Source organism: Prionailurus viverrinus, chromosome A2 (genome assembly GCF_022837055.1).
Source record: "Prionailurus viverrinus isolate Anna chromosome A2, UM_Priviv_1.0, whole genome shotgun sequence".
Taxonomy (NCBI): domain Eukaryota; kingdom Metazoa; phylum Chordata; class Mammalia; order Carnivora; family Felidae; genus Prionailurus; species Prionailurus viverrinus.
The window spans coordinates 29,207,595-29,231,798 of NC_062562.1; the positions used below are offsets into that span (position 1 = coordinate 29,207,595).

General features: G+C 38.1%; 1 protein-coding gene and 1 long non-coding RNA gene across 5 annotated transcripts in view; one reads left to right on the forward strand and one right to left on the reverse strand.

Moving 5' to 3' along the window:
- The window catches only part of PTPRG (protein tyrosine phosphatase receptor type G), a 713,505-nt gene extending 697,872 nt beyond the window's left edge, over nt 1-15,633 (forward strand). For 3 of the 4 annotated variants that reach the window (XM_047849347.1, XM_047849350.1, XM_047849348.1), the window contains 3 exons: nt 662-804; nt 13,763-13,898; nt 14,491-15,633. In XM_047849347.1, coding sequence (XP_047705303.1) covers nt 662-804; nt 13,763-13,898; nt 14,491-14,637 — 426 coding nt within the window. In that variant the 3' untranslated portion in view covers nt 14,638-15,633. The remainder of the gene's footprint in view (nt 1-661; nt 805-13,762; nt 13,899-14,490) is intronic. The other variant, XR_007150245.1, reaches the window with a different exon arrangement.
- On the reverse strand, nt 73-2,096 carry LOC125160414 (uncharacterized). The gene is made up of 3 exons (XR_007150248.1): nt 1,991-2,096; nt 1,553-1,663; nt 73-153 (listed from the first exon to the last, which is right to left on the reverse strand). It is a non-coding gene; the product is annotated as an uncharacterized LOC125160414 (long non-coding RNA).
- Nucleotides 15,634-24,204: the final 8,571 nt, after the last annotated feature.

Here is a 24,204-nt window from a genome sequence, read left to right on the forward strand (position 1 = left end):
CACCTGAAGTCGGGCCCAGGCATTTGAGTATGACTTCATTATAAATACGTACACTTCCCTTTTTCCTTCCTTCAAATATTTGCTTTTTCCAGCTGGGTAGATGAAATGTAACCGTTCCTCTAATTGAGCATGCATACAAATAGGTCTGTTGACCTAATTATAAAAACAATATACTAGAGCTCAGTATTTTCTTTGCCACCAGAAATGTAAACATTGCAATGTGTTGCAGATGATAAGATTTTTTTTTTGTTTTTTTTCTTTTTTTTTTTTTTTTTAGTAAACGACATTTTGATGTATAACAACTGCCTTTTTATGGGGTGGATATGAAAGGACGAGGAGGATAAGTTATTATAACTTAAATGATGATTTAACCTCTCATTTTTTTCCTTTCAATTTATAGACGATAGAGTAGGATACAAAGTCTCATAATTTATTGGCACTTGCAATTTTGTCACCTGAATGAAACAGAATTTTACTGTTTCACTAACATGACCTGGTCATTTTTTAATGGCAGGCAGGCCTCCCTACTATTTTTCTTCTTACCAGCCCCATTTTGGTTAATGGGGCATTCTTCAATTCTATGCTATCTCAGGAACAAGTTCTAGTCATTAGATTACAGACCTAATGGGCTGGGCTGTGACTTCTGTCGTATTGGTTACAGGATGACTATGTCCTAGAAGTTCGGCACTTCCAGTGTCCCAAATGGCCTAACCCAGATGCCCCCATCAGCAGTACTTTCGAACTTATCAATGTCATCAAGGAAGAGGCCTTAACAAGGGACGGCCCCACCATTGTTCATGATGAGTATGTATCTATTTCTTAATTATAAAATTCAAACATGTTTCTTGTGGAATTGCTATAGGAGTAGAAAGGCAAAGACAGACTCTATCTGCTTGTGACCATTCTGAGTTTTTTCCAGTGTCTACAGGGGCAGGTTGTAGATCTGTTTGAGTTTTAATGTGTCCCACCCTTCCAAGGCTTCAGGTACTCCTGGAGTGTATGTTCTAGAAAGGTGAAAGCACTGTATCAGCCTACAAAAGTACACTTGAAAGCTTTCTGAGGTTTTATGTTTCAAAAACAATTTTAAATTATTTCCATTATTTAAACAATTATTTTTATACCCTACACTGAATTTCAGCAAAAATTATTAGGAAAGAAGACTTTTAATTTTTTTTAGAAGGATGTTTGTTTCTTTATTTTGAGAGAGCACGCACACCCAAGTTGGGGGCGGGGCAGAGAATCCCAAGCAGGCTCCACACTGTCAGCCCAGAGCCCGACACTCAACCAGCTGAGCCACCCAGGTGCCCCTAGAAGAAAAATTTTTAAATATGGTTTCATTGATTAGGAGTGAGAAAGTTACTTATTAATGATAAATTTAGAGTTTGCAGTCTGTTTGGACATGGTATTCAAACCTAGATACTTTCCTTCTTACTAAAGTAGAAAGGATCATAGGTAAACTTTATGGTATATGAATATTTGGGGTCAAACGTAATGACTGGCATTGACCTGTAAATCACTTGTGTAATTCCAGATTGTTCAGAATCTCACAGACCTTTAGTTAATGTGGCACCAATTAGATATCTTCATTTCTGTTTTATTTCCAAGGTAGCTCCTTTCGTCAGCAAACAGTGCATCCATTACATTCATTAAATCAGCAGCCACTCTGGAAGCATAGATACTAATCAATTTGAAAGTAAAGCTTATGGTTAAGTCTTTCAATTTTTTCTGCAACATGAAGTGACCACAGACTTCCAGTTTAGGTCAACACCTGTACCTCAAATCATGGTTCTCTTTTATTTGAAGAAAGCCATATTAATGGCTGCTTCCAAAGAGTTTTCTGGAGTTTATTTTAGGAAATAATGACTGTTTCAAAGTAACTGGGCAGCCGTTACAGGTCTATGAAAATTTAGGGTATGCAGTTATAGTATAAAATTAAGGCTGCTTCTAGAGATTTTTTTTCCCCACTAATCTGTATTGGCTTTTCAAATACCTTTGGGGTCTGCCAGCTGCTATCAATTCAGACTGAATTCTAATTGTTGCTGCCCAGGTCTGTGATTTTGCTGTTCTTTTGTATTCAGGTTCGTAATGGAGCTAAACTTACATTTCATGGGTAAGGGATGAGGGAAAGAGAAAAAACAGGAACTTGGTACGTCATTTAAAAAGAACTGTTTGATTCTTTTGTCTAGATTCAATTTGGGGATATATTGTCTTACTCAGTGATTTTCATTTTATGCCTCATGCTGAATATGTCACCTCTGAAATTAATCAAATGTAGTTCGCAGGCCCACACAAGAAAAGAGTAAATTAATTCTGAACTAGATCAGCACATACCATGTAGGTGAGCTAGATTAAAAACCTCCTAAAGACATGTGTTCCTGTATCCACTCTTTAGGAGATAAGGGATTCCAGAGAAATTACTTTTCCACATTACTCAAGCAAATTTGAACTATTTAAACACCTGCTAGCAGTAATACAATCTTGTGAACACCAGTTACCTTTCAGTTTCCATCTTACCTACTTTTTGTGCCTCTTAGTATCCCTTCCTGGTGGCTGACAGACACCTCTAATTTAGCATGTCTAAGACCAAACTCATCCTCGCAGCCTGCCTCCAGCCACTGAGTTGTGCAAAGCAGAGCCCTTTTTGTGTGTCCCTTCACCTCCACCTGGCCACGAGTCTTACTGATGTCACCCATTCTTTCAGTACACTTTCCAAATTCCTTTGCAGTCTGGCCAAAGTTTACTCATGCAGCTGTCATCCGAGTCCTCAGTCCATTCCTTCCTGTAGACCACCTTGCCCCTGCAAATGTTACTTCCTTTGAGTGCTCTGTCAGTCAAAGTCATTCTCCTTGAAACTATTGGTGACTCATCCCAGTGGTCATCATTTATCTTTTAAAAATATTTATTTTGAGAGACGGCTGGGGGGGGGGGGGGCGGGTGTTGGGAGTGCAGGGAGAGAGAGGATCCCAAGCAGGCTCATGTCAGCACAGAGCCCGATGCCGGGCTCAATCTCGGGAATGGGGAGATCCTGACCCGAGCCGAAATCAAGACTCAGACACTTAACTGACCAAACCACCCAGGGCGCCCCTAGAGGTAATCATTTAAAATCACTGACAGACATCACATTCTTAGCTGTGCTGTTCTTGTGTATCATGTTGCACCCACTTGTTCACAGGACTGACACCCCCTACACTGCTGACACTGGCAGTAATAACTTATTTGTCCCAGTCTCTACAGAGTGAAGCTTAATGCCTGGCACATAGCAGGTTCCGTGCTTCAGAGTATGATGACCTACAAATGAAGGATACATACATACAATATCCTTAGTGTGAACCTTTCCCAGAGAGCCTTGTGCTTTGCGTTTTGTTTTATCATCATCTTACCTGCTTAAAAATGTTTAAGTGAGCAGGCTTGGAGGCCCAAGTGTTTGCACTTAAGTCAAAGAGTTGAACTTCGAATGCACAAACTAGATATTTATCTGGTCTTCACAGAGATCTCTTAACACCTACTCTCAGGGCTGTCAGCTGTGTTGTGAGGTGGACGAAGTTCCTAGAAAAATGATCTAAGGATAAAATTCCTCGCCCAAAAGCAAACTGATTGTATCTGAGCACAAGCACCACTTATAAAGGCAAACTGCTTTATTCACAGCATCCTGTATTCAAGATTCAGAGGCTGATCTGTAGCATTACTGTCAAAGTTTTTAAGCAGACCCTATGTTCCTTCCGACAGAAGAGGATTAGAACATAAGCGCAGTTTTTACCATCTTGTGGGACAATAGATTAGACATTCACTCACAGAAAAACAGTTTCTTGTGCAAATAGTTATTCACTCTGCATATAGCTCTATCATCCTATTAGATACCATAGAAGGCTAATTTGATTAATAATTCTCAAAGAATGATCCAAGGGCTGCTGGTTGGGAAGGAGGCCCTTCCGGGGAATTCAAAAAGTCAAAACCATTTTCATAATAATACAAAGATACCATTTGCTTTGTTCATTCGCACTCTGACAGCTTCTGTAACAGGTGCTTGCATGGTCTTGTGTTTTGACATTTTCTCAGTTCTAATTTTTCATAAGATAAATAGAGGGGCTATAGCCCAAATAAGCAAGAGCTCTTTGAGTATCACCAGTAATCTTTTAATTTGATCCTGAGATACTCCATAGGAGATGCATAAATATATGGACTGCTTTCTATACCCACTGCTGCAAAGACCCCCAGAAATAATTCTGGTTTTCCTTTGAACCTTACCACTACCCCACTAAGAGGGTAAGTTTGGGATCCCTTCTTCACATAAGAAAAAAATAGGTAGTGTGAAGCTAATGGCCTGCATACACATATATAGTGTCAGAGCCAGGACCAGCTACATAATTTATGGAGCCCTATGGAAAAATTAAGAATTTCCAGATGAAAAGTTTGAGGTCATAAAGTTGCTCACCAGACTTGAGAGAACAGTGGATGTACTCAGGACCTCAACAAAGAAAGAAAAAATACAAAGAAGAACCAATAACTGAAATGAAAAATACACTTGAGGAAATCAACAGCATGTCCTCATACACTAACATTACTGGTATCGGGGTCCCACAAAGAGAACAGAGACAGAAAGGAGCAGAAAACTTCCCTAACCTGGGGACGGAAACACACATATCCAAGTCCCAGAAGCAGAGAGCCTCAAACAAGATGAATAAAGCAAGACACATAATAATAATAAAGATAAATCGAGGATTCTACAAGTATCAAGAGAGAAGCACTAGTTATTTACAAAGGAAAGCTCTCAGCTGATTTTTCATCAGAAACGTGCAAGCCAGAAGGAAGTGGCATGATATATTCAAAGTGTAGAAAGGAAAAAAACCCATAACCAAGAATACTATACCCACTTACCATTCACAGTTGAAGAAGAGATACAGCATTTACCACACAAAAATTAAATGAGCTCATCACCACTAATCCAGCCTCAGAAGAAAATTAAAGACTCCCCTTTGGAAAAGAAAAGGCTGTAAGTAAAAAATTATTTTAAAAAAAAAATTCACTAGTAAAACCAACATAGTAAACATAGTAAATCAATCTTAAAACTAGTATAAAGATTAAAAGACCAAAGCAGTAAAATCAATTATATCTTAAAAAAAAAATTGTCTATTTTGTGACTCCTTTAAGATGTACAATGACATCATATATATATACATATATATATATGTATATATATACATGGAGAGGATAAGTCAAAGTGCAGTTTTTAGAATGTGTTCAAACTTTAAGCAACCATTGAAATACACTGCTATATATTTAGGATGTTATATATGAACCTTACAGAAACCACAAACCTAAAACCTATAATAGATATAAAAAAGCAGAAAGAAATCAACACATAACACTAAACAAAGTCCTCAGTCACAAGGGAGAAGAGCAAGAGAAGAAAAGACATAGAAGAACTACAAAAATAACCAGAAAACAATGAACAAAATGACAGTTAAAGTACATACCTCTTAAATAAGTAAGTGGTTTAAGTGCTCCACTCAAAAGACATAGATTAAATGGATAAAAAAACAAGACCCAGATGTTGCCTACAAAAGACTCCCTAAATAGATATACAGACTGAAAGCTGAAGGGATGGAAAAAGATATTCCACAGAAATGAAAAAAGAAAAAAAAAAAAAAGCTGGGGTAGCAGTATTTATAGCAGACAAAATGGACTTTAAAATAAAGAATAGGGGCACCTGGGTGGCTCTGTCAGGTAAGTGTCTGGCTCTTGACTTTGTTCAGTTCAGGTCATGATCTCAAGGTTTGTGAGATCAGGCTCTGCACTCAAGTGCATAGCTTGCTTGGTATTCTCTCTCCCCTTGTCTCTCTCTGCCCCTCCCCTGCTCATGTGCTCTGTTTCTCTCAAAAAAAAAAAAAAAAAAATTTTTTTTACAAGGTCAGGACATTACATATGGTAAAATGATCCATCTAAGAAGAGGATACAACAACTGTAAATATCTATGCACCCAACATAGAAGCATCTAAAGGGGTAAATTGATGGTAAGAAAATAGCAGGGAATTTTAACACCCACTTATGTCAATGGATAGATCATCCAGATCGAAAATTAATAAGGAAACACTGGCCTTGAACAAGACATTAGACCAGATGGATTTAACAGATACATACAGAACATTCCATCCAAAACAGCATAATACACATTCTTTTCAAGTACAGATGGGACTATTCTCCAGGATCACATATTAGGCCATTAAGCAAATCTCCATAAATTTAAGAAGACTGTAATCACATCAAGCATTTTTTCTGACCATAATAGTATGAAACTAGAAATAAATTACAAGAAAACCTGGAAAAAATACAAACATATGGAGGATAAATAACATGCTATTAAACAACCAATGTCTCAATGAAGAAATCCAAGAGGAAATTAAAAAATACCTGGAGGCAAATGAACACGCAAAAATCTTTTGAGATGTGGCAAAAGCAGTTCTAAGAAGGAAATTTATAGCAATACAGGCCTACCTCAAGAAATAAAACTCTCGGGGCGCCTGGGTGGCGCAGTCGGTTAAGCGTCCGACTTCAGCCAGGTCACGATCTCGCGGTCCGGGAGTTCGAGCCCCGCGTCGGGCTCTGGGCTGATGGCTCAGAGCCTGGAGCTTGTTTCCGATTCTGTGTCTCCCTCTCTCTGCCCCTCCCCCGTTCATGCTCTGTCTCTCTCTGTCCCAAAAATAAATAAATAAATGTTGAAAAAAAATTTTTTAAAAAAAAGAAATAAAACTCTCAAGCAGTCTATCCTTAGGAACCTAAAGGAACTAGAAAAAGAAGAACAAACAGAGCCAAAATTTAGGAGAAGAAAAGAAAAAAGATCAGAGTAGAAATAAATGGAGACTAAAAAAACCATAGAAAATATCAACGAAGGGGCGCCTGGATGGCTCAGTTGGCATCCCACTTGGTTTCAGCTCAGGTCATGATCTCATGAGTTCATGGGTTTGAGGCCCCACAGTGGACTCTGCGCTGGCAACACAGAGCCTGCTTGGGATTCTCACTCTCACCTTCTCTCTCTGCCACTCTCACAATAAACAAATAAGCTTAAAAAAAAAAAAAATCAATGAAACCAAGACCTGGTTCTTTGAAAAGATAAGCAAGACTAAGAAACTTTTAACCAGACTCCTCCAGAAAGAAAGCAGACTGAAATAACATTACAAATGGAAAAGAAGTTACAGCCAACACCAAGGAAATACAAAGGATAATGAGAGTGTACTATTAAAAATTCTAAGCTAACAAGTTAGACAAACCTAGAAGAAATGGAAAAAATAAATCCGTGCAGCCACTATGTAAAACAGCGCTGAAGCTACTCAACAAAGTAAAACTAGAAATACCATATGATCAGTAATTCCATTTATGGGCATTTATCAGAAGAAAACAAAAACACTAATTGAAAAGGAGGCATGCACCCCTATGTTCACTGCAGTGGTATTTACAATAATAATACATAAGAAATCTAAATGTCCGTAAATAGATGAGTGGATACAGAAAATGTGATGTATGTATACAATGGAATATTACTCAGGCATTAAAAAAAAAAAAAAGAAATCACATCAACATGGGTAGAACTAGAATGTATCGGGCTAAGTGCAGTAATCAGATAAAGACAAATACAAGTGATTTCACTTCTATGTGGAATCTTAAATAAAAACAAAGAACAGAAGTAAACTAAGATAAACAGAACAAACTGGTGATTGTCAGTAGTAGGGAGAGGGGTGAAATAGGTGAAGGGGGTTAGTAACTACAGACTTCCAGTTATAAATAAATCACAGAGATGACAAGTATAGCATAGGAAATATACTTAATAATGTAATAACTTGGGTCACTATCATGGTGAATATTTCATAACATACATACTTGTCAAATCATTGTTACACACCTGAAACTAATACGGTCTATCAACTATACGTCAGTAAAAAAAAGTTCCAGATGGCAACAGCACAGCATTAAACTAAGCGCAGGACTCTTGTGAGCAGGAGACCCATCAGACCGTAGCCAGGAAGCTGGCCCTGACTGCAGTCAGATCCAGATCTATCTAATCCTGCTGGTTAACACTGCCTCCCACTGGTTGTCACAGGAAGCACTCTGGCATTCATGTCCCTCAGTTCTCCAGACCATGTTTCCCTACTTTATTTTCTCATTCACTTCCAAAGTTTTAAATTTTTTTTAAGTACTATTTTAGAGAGAGATTGGGGGAGGGGACAGAGAGAGAGAATCTCAAGCAGTCTCCAGGCTCTCTGAGGAACCCGGTATGGGGTTCAGTCCTACGACCCTGAGACCACAACCTGACCTGAAATCAAGAGTCGGACACTCAAGCAACTTAGCCACGCAGGCACTCCCCAAAGTGTTAATTTCTTAAAGTGCTGTGGAAGGCTTTCATGTTGCCTTGATTCCCCCGGACCGCTGCATATTCAAACTTTAACTCTGTTTTCCTTTTTGCCCTAATGATTTCTACGGGAAGCTTTTAGTTTCTTAATAGTGACAGAGTTATAACTCTGGATTGTATTTTTGGTTATGATTTTTAAAACTTTTTTTTTAATGTTTATTGGAGCAATAAAGTGATTGTTAAAACCTCTTAAAAGCGAAGGTACAATAATTATATGGAAGAGTAAAAAATATAATTAAGTGGGCAGAGGTATTATACACACTGACAATACAAGGAATCCCACTGTGGTTTAAAATGAATATAGAGCACTTACCATTACTGTACATCAGGAACTTCAAGGACTTCTATTTCTTTGAGGTATAGGCAAGGAAAGATGAAAACACATTTTGCTTTCTTCTTAACTGCACTAAATAAACATTCCTCTCAATGGGGCCCTTTGAGAAAGGCAAACAGTGAATCTGTACACTACTCTTGTTTTATATATGTTATAAAATTACTAATATCACTTTTTCACCAAGTTCTTATAGTCTGAAGGGCAAATCCATGAAACTCAATAAATATCCTCTAATTCTATCTAATTCCTAATCTGAGAATGGCCTCTATTTTTTCAGTCTTTACCCTTTCACTATCATGTTTGGCATGTAGAAAATATTTAAATGATCTGTGGATTTGATTAATTTGACTTAGTTTCTGGTCCTGTTTGAAATCTTACTGTGTAGGTGCTTCCTTTTAATTTAGGTGCTTATTTAAGAGAGGCTAAATCTAAGAAAGGCAATCCAAGGACAGGCGAGAGTACATCCACATAGAGTACACACTATAATAAGATATGTAATACGGGACTTTTCTATCTGAAAGGCTATGGAGAGCTTTAACAAAGAGATTGGTTTGGGGGACAGGGGGAGGTTGGGGAAAGGGTCCCGAGTCTAACAGTTTCACTAGAACATATTAAGCAAAGGTTAGATTTTGGTCCTACTGGAAAAAATAATAATTAGTACAGAGGATTAAAAAAAAACGCTAGTCATGCTAAATAAGAAGGTAAACTGAGTACAATTTAGAATCTGCGGAAAGTTAACATAATGATCAAAGCAAGAAGAACAACAACAAAGTGTAAATCAGTTACTGGAGCAGTTACAATAGAACACATGCTCAGAGATCTAACAGAAGACTAGGACATTAACCAGAAACATGTATAATCAAACAGGAACAAATGAGAGAGTCCAAGATAGGGGAAAAACAAGAGACAGGCTAGTAGTAGTAGAATGGACAGAAGTGAAATCAAACTTAGTTACGGACTAGATAGGTGAGTTCTAACATACGTCTCAGAAGTGATCCATGTTGACAAAAGAGATTAAAGAAATAACGGCTGAGATTTTCTAAGAACTTAAGTCTCATAAAACATACAGTTTTGGAAAATGGTGAAGAAAAAGTAGGGAGGGCATAAATTGCCATTGGGAAGAAAAGCATCTACCATGTATCTGCAGTTACACTCAAAATATTTGGTAACTGTTCATTTGCTGAGGTGTGATAATGTTTATATATATATTTTTTAATTTTATCTTTCATACTAAAATATTAACGAATAAAATACCTGGGATTTACTTCAAAGGATATGCAGGAAGAAGTAGATGTGAAAAAAGATTGGCCATGAGCCAGTGACGGCTGTAATTGAGTAATGACTACATCAAAGTTATAGTACTTTCAAGTGTTTGATGTTTTCTAATAATAAAAGGTTAAAATAGAAATATTTTAAAATAAACACTTGAAATTGTTTATACCAATACATGTTTAAGTCTCAATAATAAGTATAATAAATGGTGTTTACTGAACATATTGTATATACTAGCTTCTATTATGAGCCATTAACATGTATCAGCTCAAACTAAACTCGTCTGGCAAACTGTGAGGCCGTGGCCAGTTACGTCACTGGAACGTACCTTGTTTCTTCAGCTTTGGAAGGGGAATAACAACGGTCATAGCACAGGATTATTGTGACGATTAAGTTGGTATGCTTAATACCTGCAAGAGATCCTGGCACATAGTAAGAGCATAACACACCTTAGTGATCACCAAGAACTGAATAAACAGACGAGTTCCCAAACTGTTAAGGCCCACCAAGTCCTCACTAGGCTATACTTAAACAGTAACAAACACAAGAGATTTAATGTAACCTTGATTAAAAAAAAAAAAGGAGAACACCAGAATGGAAAAGTATAGGCCAATCTTACTTATTTGATTATGGGTACAAAAATCTAAATAAAATACTGTCAAAATCCAGTATGTTGGATTAAAAGAAATAGGTATCATTAAAAGTAAGATGGTTTCATGTATCATGAAAAGGGTGTAGAGCTGGTTAAGTGTTACCACTGCTCTCTCAAGTGAATTCAGGGCATTAAAGGAATTGCTAAAAGAGTCAATAGGTGTTGGGAAGCACAGGATAAAATAACATTCACTCGTGATCTCCCTCCCCAAAAGAAAACACTCTTAGCAAACAAAGTCGCAAGTATCTTCTTTAACTTGATAAATGTTATTTGTCAGAAGCCCACAGCAAACATCTTTATTTAACACGAAACACTTAGGGGCTTTACCATGAAAGACAACAATATGAGACCCCCGTGCAGTGTTACAATGCACAACTACCGGGTCCTAGCCAATGCAATAAAAGCAAAAGATGTAAGAAATACAAAAGCTGAAAAGAGACAAAACTAACATTATTGGCAGATAAAGATGAAGCCAACTTCCTAGATAACCCACAAATTATTAGAACTTAAAAAGAGTTCTGCATGGCAGGATACAAGTTCACCATGTGAAAATCACTAATGTTCCTATGTATCAACTGAAACCAAACAAAAGATCATAAAAAGAGGCCATTCTTAGGAGTGACAGACTCTAAAAAGGCACCTAGAAATTACCCTAAAATTAAACTGGCAAAGACAATGAAGGAAAACTGTAAAATGTAAATGATAACTACAAAAGACCTGAAAAAGGGAGAAAAGATATCATGTTCATGAACAGAAAAACTCAAAAAGAGGTTACTGTCCTCTAACCAATCTATGTATTGAGGGCAAACCAAGCAAAACCCCAGTAAAACTTTTTGTGTTCCTTGAGCATTCAGTTTCAAGACTAATATGAAACAGGACAGGAAGGAATCACGGAGTAGAGGTATTTGGAAATGAGTGTACAAGTAAAAATGAAAATACAGATGTTTGAAGCACAAAAAAACATGAAACAATGAATGTAGAGACAGCCAAGACTACAGGAACTTGCTCTTTCGGATGTCAGAACATTAAAAATCTATAGGAGTTAAATGTAGGGAAATACAAAAAATAGATTAAAGGGCCAAACAGATTTCAGAAACTATATGACAATTTAGTATTTGATACAAAGGAAACTCAATGAGAAAAGAGGAGACTATCCAATAAAAAAAAAAGTCATCCATTAGAAAAATAAGTAAAATCCAACCATAACCTTATACCAAAACAGGATTCAGATGAAATATACAATGAAATGTAAAAAATAAAAATAGAAAAATGTAGGAGAATGTTTTTAAAGTGCTGAGTTAGAAAAAGCATTCTCAAGATTCCAAAAAAGTCAAAAATAAAAGATGAAGCCATTTGATTACATGTAACAAAAGTACCTATAAACAATGTTAAGGGAAACTGAGACACTGGACGAAATATTTACAACCTATGCTACAAATAACAGAGAGCTAAGAGAAATGGCCAAAGTATATTAACACACAATTTCAGAAGAGGAAACACAGGCCATAAACACAAAAGATTCTCAAACTTCCTGGTAATCAAGAAAATGCAAATTAAACTAACATTAGGATACAATTTTTCACCCATCAGATTAGGAGAAGCTTTTCAACTTTAAAATAACGAGAAGATGGGGGCACCTGGGTAGCTCAGTCAGTTAAGCATCCAACTCCCTATTTCAGCTCAGGTCATAATCTCACAGTTTGTGAGTTCAAGCCCCATGTCAGATTCTGTGTCAACGGCGTAGAGCCTGCTTGGGATTCTCTCTCTCCCTCTCCCCCATCCCCTCTTCACTCTCTCGATCTCACAATAAATAAACTTTAAAAAAATTCAAATAAAATGATGTCAGAGAAACAAGTATTCTCATGCTGGGAGGGGGATAAACCGGTAACAACCACTAGGAGAGAAACATTGCAGTATCTTTAAAACTAAAAATGGGCATACCTGTGAGCCAATTTTTCTACTCATGGTAATTCCACTGGTATGCCCAAGATACGAACCACGTAAATGCCCACCTACAGGGAAGTCAGCGAGTCCAGTATGCATACAGTACGGAAGTAATGAACCAGACGGAAATGTACCAACAAACTGGACTCTGGGCGACTGGACCTAAATGTAGAACAGTTTTTACCTCTAGCTAGCTGACCTCTATAGTTGGGAGCTTTGGTCTTATTTGTATTAAAGATGTAAAACATCTGTAATGTTTCAATTTCATATAACGATAAACTCAGAAACTGCACATAAACTGCACTATAAACTGCACATTTAATAGTTTTTAATAGAACAGTGGGCACAAGCCATATAAATATGCAAGCCATATAAATATGCAAGCCATATAAATTCTAGTTTCATTTCTACCAGCATCATCACCTGGAACAATTCATTCAATCCCTGTGTTTTCTTAACACTAATGTGCCACCAGAGGTTCCTGGAAAAAAATGGGATTTCCATTCTAAATGTGTGTGTGTGTGTGTGTGTGTGAGAGAGAGAGAGAGAGAGAGAAAGAGAGAGAGACTGTGTGTGTCAAAAACAACCATATTTTTCCAAGACTTTTATCAGAGGTACTCTGGCAAAATTCCACTTCAGTGCCAAAAACAATGACCTAATGTGAAATTCATTTTGAAACTTTTCTGACTGCATTTTGAGCCACACATTTCAAGTCACGTTTTTTAAGTTTGATTTAGCTGGGGTTTTTTTGGGGGGGTGGGGGGGTATTTTTTTTTTCAGATCCTTTCCCTACCTCTGCACATCCAGGAGCTTGTAGTTAGGGTTCTCGTATTTTTCCCACCTGATCCCCAGCATTAAGTCTTCTATAGCTATCCCCAGTCTAATTTTAAACCTCTGATTTCATCTGGAGTATCAAGCTGAGCATCTGATAAGCCAGTTTGGGAGCTTTCACATTCATGAATAAATGGCACCTTGGTGCTAGTCTCTACATCTTCTCCCCCTGTCCAGCATTTCACTGATTTCAAGAAGAGAGGTCACTGCAGTCCGTGTGCGGACTATGCAAACATATGCCACCATGCAAATATATGGTGTTAATTTCATTCCAGTAAATTTAATCCCTAAGCAAATCTGAAATAGCATTTTTTTTTTCCTCCCCAAGGTATGGAGCAGTTTCAGCAGGAATGCTGTGTGCCCTTACCACCCTGTCCCAGCAACTGGAGAATGAAAATGCTGTGGATGTTTTCCAGGTTGCAAAAATGATCAATCTTATGAGGCCTGGAGTATTCACAGACATTGTAAGTACTTTGCTTCTTTGTGAAACCTGTTCCTCCATCAACCGAAACTCAGGCAAACACTTGAATTAGAGCAGCGGTTGTCAGTGAGGGGTAGTTTTGCCCCGCCTCCCTGCCCCCAGGGGATGTTTGGCAACATCTGGAGACTTTTTTTTTTTTGGTCGTCACAACTGGCGATGAAGACCAGTGCTCTGGCACCGACTGAGCAGAGCCCAGGGAAGCTGCTAAACATCTTGGCACGCAGCAGACACACCTCTCCAACAAAGAATCATCTTCCTGAAAACATCATTAGTGTTGAGAGTGAGAAACTCTGCTTTCTAGAGTATGGTATTCTCCAGTGCTAGCACGGGGATATTCCATTCTCTTAATTCACTGTCTGTACTGAGAATGAGTTCCCAACTAACAACAATCAAAGTGACATGCAGAAGGCAAAGGTCTCCACTATGAAAGGATTCAAGTCATTTTTTAAAGTTTCTTAGCATAAATGTATATTCTTGTTTTTTTATAATTACCTTTTTAAAAAATTGGTCTTTCTACCTTAGATGAAATGACTAAGCTGTTCTTTGTCTCAAACTGTCTTCTCCTTGTTTTTCAGGAACAATACCAGTTTGTCTATAAAGCAATGCTCAGCCTGGTCAGCACTAAAGAAAATGGAAATGGTCCCATGACAGTGGACAAAAATGGTGCTGTTCTCATTGCAGATGAATCAGACCCTGCCGAGAGTATGGAATCTCTAGTGTGATTGGAATCCCGAACAGGCACTTAATTTGTAAAACTTCTGAAGACTGAGAACTTTTTTGAGGCCTTTTTTGCCAGACTCTAGGTTATACAATAACCCAGTTACTTTTTTACACTGATAAAAGTTTTGATATTTATTTTTTGCCATTTTATGTCTTAATGGTATCCTACTGAGCATTTGCACCTCTGTTCATTTCACACAGTGAAACGCAATTTTACCTAGTTTGCACTATATGATCAGTGTTACTGCCTATAATCTAATCCTAAAGCAAGCCCTGATGTGACATTCCATGAGAACACACATGCTACTTTTTAGTTCAGTACAGTGAAGGTTTTGTCAGGACAGTGGATCTTGGTTTTTTTATTATTATTGCGAAAGCAGCTGCATCCTCCTAGCAGGCAATGCTGAGCTTTTCCTCGGTCCTCTCCTCTGTTTGTTTTAGGCACTGCTCAATACTGTCTGCCTTCTGTACTTTAATGGAGTGGATGGGCATTGTTTTCTTCTAAAGAATAGCAGGTTCCTGGGAGCTGCTGAGACAGTCTGTTAACCTCATGGCCTTGAAACAGTTCCATTTATGACGGTAAAGGTATCCATTAAGAAATTAGAAGGCTTAAGAGCTTTATGTGAACATCACTTATTAGTTGAAGTTATATTCATAGCTTAAAAAAAAATTCCCCAACTGTGTCAAAATAAAGGATATCTCTGTATTACAGTTTTCACAGTAGCTATGTGGACGGTGTGTGTTATTTCCATCTTGACCCTCTGAAATAGCTACACCTTGCAGTCAGGGCTATCTTTTACAATAGGGATATGGCAATAGTTTACACATCTCCGCTATCCCTTTAGTAACTCTCCATTAATGCTTCTTGGTTTCTAATACCATACATCATGGCAGGTCGAACAATGAAAATTTCTGCAGGTGTGTAACTTTGAAATTAGCCCTCTAAAATATCCCTATTACTCGTCTAGCACTCTAATAAAAACTACCTAAATAGTTAACATTCTTTTCTTTCCTTTTTTGCCAAATATTTCCTGATAAATTCCATGATGACATATATTCTTGTACTTAGGATAAAACTGAAAATACTTTATTAGCAAAAGTCTTGGGACTATGTAGATTCCCACACATGGAGAAGTCTGATTTGGAGAGATGAAATCAGAATCTTGAATAAAAGAGGATATGGACATTTTCAAATAGATTTTCAAAGACGGGGATGGCTTGGTGTGGTTTAGCCCCCAGAACAGACACAATTCCCTCAAAGAGGCTAATAATCATTACACAGAGTCCAAGGAACTTATCTGATCTAGCCTCTGGAGCCATATTCACCCTGCCGTAAGTACACAATTGGGAAATTAGAAGCATTAATAAGAAATTTCAGTTAAGTTAGAAAAATAAGCTCCTTACTGAGATCTGTTCTATTACGTATTTGTGTTTACGGGATGACTTCTGTTAGAAGTGAAGTCATCACCAGAACTGGGCGTGTCAAGAAGAAAAGAGTTTTGGTTAATTTTTATGTCAATAAACTTCAACAACAACTCCATACTGGCTACTATCATACTATCTGGGTAGGTTCTGTGACATTAATGATAATCAGCACTGAGGTTCTCTTTCTCTTAAGTTGGCTTTCTGTGAAGTCTGTCAGAGTGGTGCTGAGGAAGCAAAGCCACTAAGGAGAGGCTACCGGCCAAGTTTGGGAGTTCCGATGCATAGGCCAGGTTGATGGCGTTTTCATGAACTGTGTCACTTGCCAGGGTTAATCTCATGTTTTCATCACATAAATTCTACAACATGGCAATAGTCCACTGTTCACGAACCATGTAGGTGAGGCTTAAGGAAAGGTGCGCAAGTGAGCGAAGTCGCTAAACTGTACGTGCTACAGGAAAGAACACCTCTGCGGCCCCTCCGCTGCCGTCAGAGGTAACACCAGGAAGCTCTATCTACACAGAAGGAGAGAAGCTTGAACACAGAAACACCACAGCTGCTGGAAGGCTGAGGGGAATCAGGAAGGGCAAGGTTGCAGATCATGGCAAGAGCTAGATCCTTTTCAGTCAATCAAGCAGATTATACTGAATTTATATAGAGCATTGATAGGAGTGAACTCTTTTTTAGTAGTTGGCACAGGTTTGGCTGTGAGAAGTAATGTTGGGGTTCATGGTCCCTTGGTAATTTTTTCTGAGACAAGTGAACACTGCTTAGAAAACAGCACGTGTTTCCTTCTGTGCTATTTATAGAGGGCTCAATTCGTGAAAACCGTTAAGTTCCAACACAATTCTGTGACCATTTCTTACATGGGTATCGTAGTTATAATAAAAGAAAGATCGCGAGTAAACAGAAGCATTGAAAAGGGTGGCTTGAAGTTCTCAGAGAAATTGTGTGTCTATAGTGGGCTTGAGCCAAAGTCTGCAAATCCTCACACACTGGAACATGAGCAGTTGCTGTTTGCCCATCTTGCCTAAGTGGTCCAAACACACTTCAGTGAGGACAGCTCTGGTCAGCAGTTCTTTCCTCACTTGCCCCAGAGAGTGTATCCTGAATATGATCCTTCATTTGTTATCAGTAGAAATATGCTTGCATCTTTCCAGAGGCAGAGAGTTTCAAAGATGGTGTTTTGTTTGAGACATGAACACACTGCTTAACTACACAACAAGGTTATTACCATTTGCACTCAGGGGGGAAGGAAATAGCTATTGCAAACGATCATGTGCTATTTTATAAAATAAGCTGGTGGGTGTATGAATTTAGCTCTAGGTGAACAGAATGCACACATCATACAACACTGGACTGCAGTGATCAGAACAAGTGGCCATACTGGGCATCAGAGGAGACCCCTTACTGGCATCAGGAGAACTCTTTTTGCATCCAAAAGCCACAATGTCTTCTTTTATATACGCGTGTGTTAAAAAGTTAACTTCTGAATTTCAAAAGTAAGATCATTGAATTGGTTTTCCTAAATTGTTATGCCTTGGAGCTTTAAGAGTCTATTTCAAGTTGAAGAGTCCAGCACGGTCAGAGAAGTTGATGGTGTTCAAGGTTTGGCTGTTGGAAATTTTAGCCCAGAGTGACATACTGAAATCAACAAATAACCTTAATTATTTTATAATGACACAGCACAACTGCCTTGTTAGGAATTTTTTTCTTAAAATGCATATATATTTAAAAATTAAAATATAGATACCAATTTACCAAAGATACATATTACTAATTCTAAGCAAAAAATAAACCCAAACTCATCACAATTTAAGAAATAATAATCAAAATGTAGTTTGTCTTAAGAATTTAGCAATTATACTGGAAAATGCATTTTCAACTCCTGTGTTCTAAAGATTATGTTCAAAAGGTGCCAGTGAATTTTTATATGAAGGGAAAATGCCTGCTTTTTTTTTTTTAAACAGCTATAATTTCACTTACCCCTTTGCGCTTTCCCTTAGTTGCCATTTAACATGCGATACTGGCTTTACTTATCTCTAGAAAGAAGGCATGCTACAAAATAGGAAGGAATTGTACTAATATTTGGCCTCTACTTTGTCTTAGCTGTTAAACTGTTTTTAGTATTTTTGTTAAATATTTGCAAAGGGAAGCATTTTCTACAGAGGATAATTAATTTCAAGAAAAATCTTGAGTTTTAAGAAATAAACATCTCCAGAAAAGGAGACAGCCGATTTTATAAAATGTTGCAACTCTCCAACATTTGGGGTAGTGACTCCTTTTTTGTTAGGACATTTGAAACTAGCAAGCAGCCATTGTTTCTAAAAAAGAAAAAAGAAAAAAAAACCTCAGCCTTCATGTTAATTCATGTTTCTTTCACTTCATTTTGAAATAGCTAAAATCATTAAAACTGTAAATATTTTGTTGCTTGGATAAGCATCTTCTGGAAACTTTGTATCTATGGTATATAATCATAGAATTTTATATTTTCATATAAAGCTAATTTTTTTCTAGTTTCAACTCCGTCATAGTTTTGTTTTGTTTTGTTTTTGTTTTAGTTTTTTGGGTTTTTCTTTGTGGTGGATATGTGAATTCAACTTTCTGTATATTGAAGTAGCAAGAACTATATCTTTGCATTCCAAAAGAATCCAACACGTGTTATTTCTTTGAGGCAGTGATTGTGAAAATTGGGTTTTCTTTCTTAATTCCATTGACCATTTGTGCAATAGGAATTAGACATAATTAGTCACTGAATACATTCGTTGCATTGACCCATTTGGAAAAAGTGATTGTTGTTTTGTTTTGTTTTTTTAATTTGTTCAGGGGGGAGGGGTTTTGTAACCTGAAATTTTTCCCTTTTTTCTTCTGTTTAAAACTATATCAAATCATTCTATTATAGTGTTATTTAATATGTAAATTGTATTGCTATACATAAAATAAAGTATGGTTTTTGATGTAATCATTAGTGCTGAGCATTTCTATGAAAGTATCTCCAATAAAATTAAGTTACTAGTCTCCCTTAACAGATAACATTTATTTTACTACCATGAAAACTAAGACAGAGGGTTGGCAGGTATAAATGTAAAGAGTCATCTTCACATAGGCAGCAAACCAAAAGAAATGTCTGTTCTGAATTCTACCTTTCTCAAAGAGTGAAGAATGACAAATGTTTACCTACATATGGAATCAAACTTGATTTGCATTATGAATCTGCTAAGGTGTAAGCAGAATTATTACTTCCTCCAGTATACCAACTAGATTTATAGCAACTTCTACCTCTTATTTACGATGTTGGATGAAGGATGTATCCTGCCAACACTTTTGGAGACTCTATGAGATGTATGTAGGATCCCTACAATTGCTTCTACTTATGAGCAATTTTGACATTTCCAAACAGGGAGGGGTACGCAGGTCTCAAACCTGACGGCTTGGGCCCGCCATGCCCTGTGAACTTTCGGTGGGTTCACATCAGGAGCTCAGTACTACCAGGGCCCCCATTTTTCTTTCCACAGACAACAAGAGCTGACGTTTCATTCTCCCTAAGTAACTAGGAATTTAAGAAAAAACATGTTAATCTATTCCAGGGCTCTCTTAGACCAACTCCAGCACAAAATAATGAATCTCTCAGATGATAAAAACCCTAGCCTTACTCAAATTACACCCTCAGAGACTTAATACTCTGTATCACAGAGCGCAACAGGTCACAAATTGATCGTCTACAGATACAGGTTATTCGGCCCATAATTTTAAAAAGTCACATGAGCGATCTACCAACATCTTAAGAAATAAAAGCTTTGACATCAAGATTCAAACTCTTTTCAAAAATGTGGGCAGTGTTATAACACCAGGCTCACATTTTCACATGGCATTAACAAGCTGGAACCGAGTCACCGTTGCGCCTTTTAGGTGCTGCTTGTATGGTCCGGTTCACCTGAGTCTGTCTCTCCTGTCAACTCACGTCTGCCCCCTGTCAGCCATTTAAGGAACCTGCATGGACTCTATCAGCAGTTGCATAAGAATTCTGAGGTCACCTTCCATCATTAAAATCCCAAGAAGCCAGGATGGGCAAAGAGGGCTTCCACATTCCTAATTACTTCTAAGTCCACCCAAGCTGCCACCATGCAGCAGCAGTTATAACTGTTCAAAGTAATTAACCAAATTAACTTATAAACTTATAAACTTGGTTTTCACGGTTCAGAATAGAATATGGACAAAGAAGCTTCATTTCTGCTACCAAGAATGGGGCTAAGAAACAAGAATGCAAAAAGCTACTGGTTAAAAACTCCACTTTCTAACAGCTAAAATTCTGACTGTTAAGAGCTGTAAGATTTAGCAGCAAGTTACAGGCAGCCGTGTCCTGATTCAGAGACAGGATTAAGGACATTGGCTTTACCTTTATGCCTGTGTCGGTAAGAGAGCATAATGGCACCAGCAAATAAGAACTAAAAGTTGGGAACTAGCAAGGTGAAATTGGCTTTTGAGATTAAGAAGTTTGGCAAGAAAGATAATCAGAAAAAAAAAAAAAAAAAAAAGATAATTAGAGCGGCAGTTTATCTGAACCTAACAGTTACATTATGTTGCTCAAAAACTGAAAAATAGGAAATTAACTTTATCTGATTTGTGGTCATTTGAAAAGCATTCGACTTGAATAGTTACTGGCCTATAACTAATTATCTTCCTTCCCTTCCCAACACTCCACTTCTGTAAGAGTCAGGCTTTGTGGAGAGAGCCAATGGGCCTTGCAAAGCTTAGGGGAACATTCTAACTTGTAGATAAATTTAGTATTCTGTCAGAATTCTTCCCAAAAGCATTTGCTAAATGACTACGACAGGGCACAGGTTAGCCATACCCTGGACAGAATGTAAAGTTGTTGGCAGAGGCATTTCAAGTCAGAGAAGTCAAAAATTACAACTTAATCCTAAAAACTCGTTCTTCAGTCTATTCAAAAATACTTACTTGGCTCTACAGTACACACGGATCTCAGGAAAAGAGTACAAAAGACAACTGTGCAACATTGGTAGCAAAGAAAGACAATCTGTAACCACCGGCTCCCTAACTTACTGTTCACACAACTCTGTTATTTTATACTAAACTTGCTGCTAGAACTTAGAAAGCATTTCCCCACAGGGGAAAAAAATGTTAAAGAATAAGGACGACAGTTCAAACAGCCAACGGGTCTAGTCAAGGTTGCCACTGACAGTGATCCGGGGGGAGTTGCTTGGCTTGTCTCTAAGTGCCATCTTCCTCAGCTGTCAGAGCAATCAGTGTCTACCTCCCAGGACTGCTGGAAGGAGCACATGACGTGGTACACGCAAAGCTCTTAGGAGAGTCAATTAGTAATAGCCATTATAACAACCCTATCATCTAGCTTTATTAATGTATTAATTGCTTAGCAGACCTTTTGTCAATCATGAAACAAAAAGTCAACTACCTGAGCTTACCCAATTAAATAGTAATCCTGAGAAATTTCCTTCCCTGATGAAGAAGCTCACCGAATCACAGTAGATCTGAGGGAGGCGGACAGAGAGGAAGGGGAACAATGAGAGTAGCCCATGTGTCACAATGTCCAAAAACAAGAGTGCCAAACACATATACATATACATATATACACATATACTAACACATATACACAATGCCCCACACCTTGAATATTTCTCTTCTAATGGTTTAAATCCCTTAGTGCATTCTAAGATCTTTTTTTTTTTTAAGAAAAAGCTTCATAAGCTCAGAAAAGTCAAGCATATTTGTTAATGTCAAACGCCAGTACAGAGTAAAAAGAATAAAAGATAAATATTATTTGTATCACTAACTACAGTGCCCTATTTCAACTCCCAAGCCCTATAAACTAATACAAACGGTGATAATTTCTTTTTCCTCAGCCAATTTTTATCTCCTCTAGCTCTCATTACTTTTAATAAATCCATGTCATTATCAACCATCATCTTCCCTCACCATAGACATACTTGGCCTCTTTAGTCACTCACTATTATACAGTGAAGAAATGGCCATCAATTAGAGACATTTCCTGGTTTTGCAACAGATTCTTAAAGCCTATCAACGTTACTCCAGAGTGTCCCCCAACATAAATAAGATCATTTGTTTCCTCTGCCAAAATGTCGATTATTGAAGGAAGAAACATTAAGAATAAATACTGATTACTTAATATTACAACCTTGGGTATTTTAACAATGCATTAAAATATATATTACAATATCTAACATTTTCATGACTCACACATGCTATAAATGTTGCAAAATTAGTGATTTAAAAAATAGTATGGGATGGGCTGTTACAACGAGATACTAAGTATGAAACATCATTTTTCATGGAAAGCTGCACAATAATCATGTAAATTTAAGCTCAATTTATTCATATTCATTGTTTATTAGGACACCTCTTGTTGGGACTAAGTTCTCACATTGCTTAAGAATATTTGAACTGGTGGGGTGCCTGTGTGGCTCAGTCAGTTAAGCAACCAACTTCAGCTCAGGGCATGATCTCATGGTTCTTGAGTTCGAGTCCTGCATCGGGCTCTCTGCTGTCAGTGCAGAGCCTGCTTTAGATCCTCTGTCCCCCTCTCTCTCTCTGCCCCTCCCCCACTTGCTCTCGCTCTCATGTTCTCTCTCTCTCTCAAAAATAAACAAACACTAAATTAAAAACAAAAAAAAGAGTATTTGAACTGGGGGCTCCTGGCAGGCTCAGGTGGTACAGCATGCAACTCTTGATCTCAGGGTTAGAAATTCAAGCCCCACACTGGGTGTAGAGATTACTTAAAAAATAAAAATCTTAAAAAAACAAAAAAAAGAATATTTGAACTGGATTTTGTGCAGGACATCCCAAAAGGTTGGCCAGGATTCTTCATTTTTTAAATTTTTTTAAAATGTTTATTTATTTTGAGAAAAGAGAGTGCACACACATGTGCAAGTTGGGGGAGGGGCAAAGAGAGGAGAGAGAATCCTAAGCAGGCTCCGCACTGAGAGCTCAAAGCCTGACATGGGGCTCCATCCCACAAACCGGGAAACCATGACCTGAGCTTAAATCAAGAGTCGGGTGCTTAACAGACTGAGCCACCTAGGTGCCCCCAGATTCTCTACTTTTAGAGATAGAGTCCTATTTGCCTCCTTGGTCTAATTTTTTAAATGCCTCATGCACATGCATGCATGTGAGCACTGGGGCCATACAGTTCCCAAACCATCCCATGGCTTTTAACAGTTATCCCAGGCTTTAAAAACTGATAAAGGGGGGGCCCCTGGTGGCTCAGTCAGTTAAGCATCTGACTTCAGCTCAGGCCATGATCTTGCAGCTCATGAATTCGAACCCCGCATCAGGCTCTGTGCTGAAAGACCAGAGCCTGAAGCCTGCTCTGGATTCTGTGTCTCCCTCTCTCTCTGCCTTTCTCCCACTCATGCTCTCTCTCTCCCTCTCTCAAAAATAATTATTAAAAAAAAATTTTTTTTTAATGATAAAGGAGGGGGCCCAGGGGGCTCAGTCAGTTAAGCATCTGACTCAATTCTGGCTCATGTCATGCATGCTCTCCAGGTCAGGAGGTCGAGACCCATGTCCTCGGGCTCTGTGCTGGGCATGGAGCCTGCTTAACATTCTTTCTCTCCCTCTCCCTCTGCCTCTCCCCTGCTCACACATGGTAAAGGAGGTTTTTGCTATTTTCAAAAGGGATTTGGGCCTAAATATTCCCTAAAATTCTTAGTACTGAGGAAAACTTAAAAAGCTGCAGCACCTGACCTCACCACCATCTCCCTCAAGAGCTCCCCTCTTTTTCAGTGCTCTAAAATTTCTCAGGGTTAGATTAATAGGGAACCCACATCTCTCAATAAAGTTGTACACTGGAGCAGGTGAATTACGACCACTCAGCGGGCAGTAGGTGTAATCTGTTTTTCGCATCCCCATCATATTCCCTGGTTTTTTTTTTTAAGTTTATTTATTTTGAGAGAGGGAGACAGAGTGCATGTGCATACAGGTGTAAGTGGGGGAGGGGCAGAGAGAGAGAGAGAAAGAGAGAGAGAGAGAGAGAGAGAGAGAGAGAGAGAGAGAGAATCCCAAGCAGGCTCCAGCTGTCATCGCAGAGCCTGACACAGGGCTCAATCCCACAAACCTTGAGTGAGATCATGACCTGAGGCAATACCAAG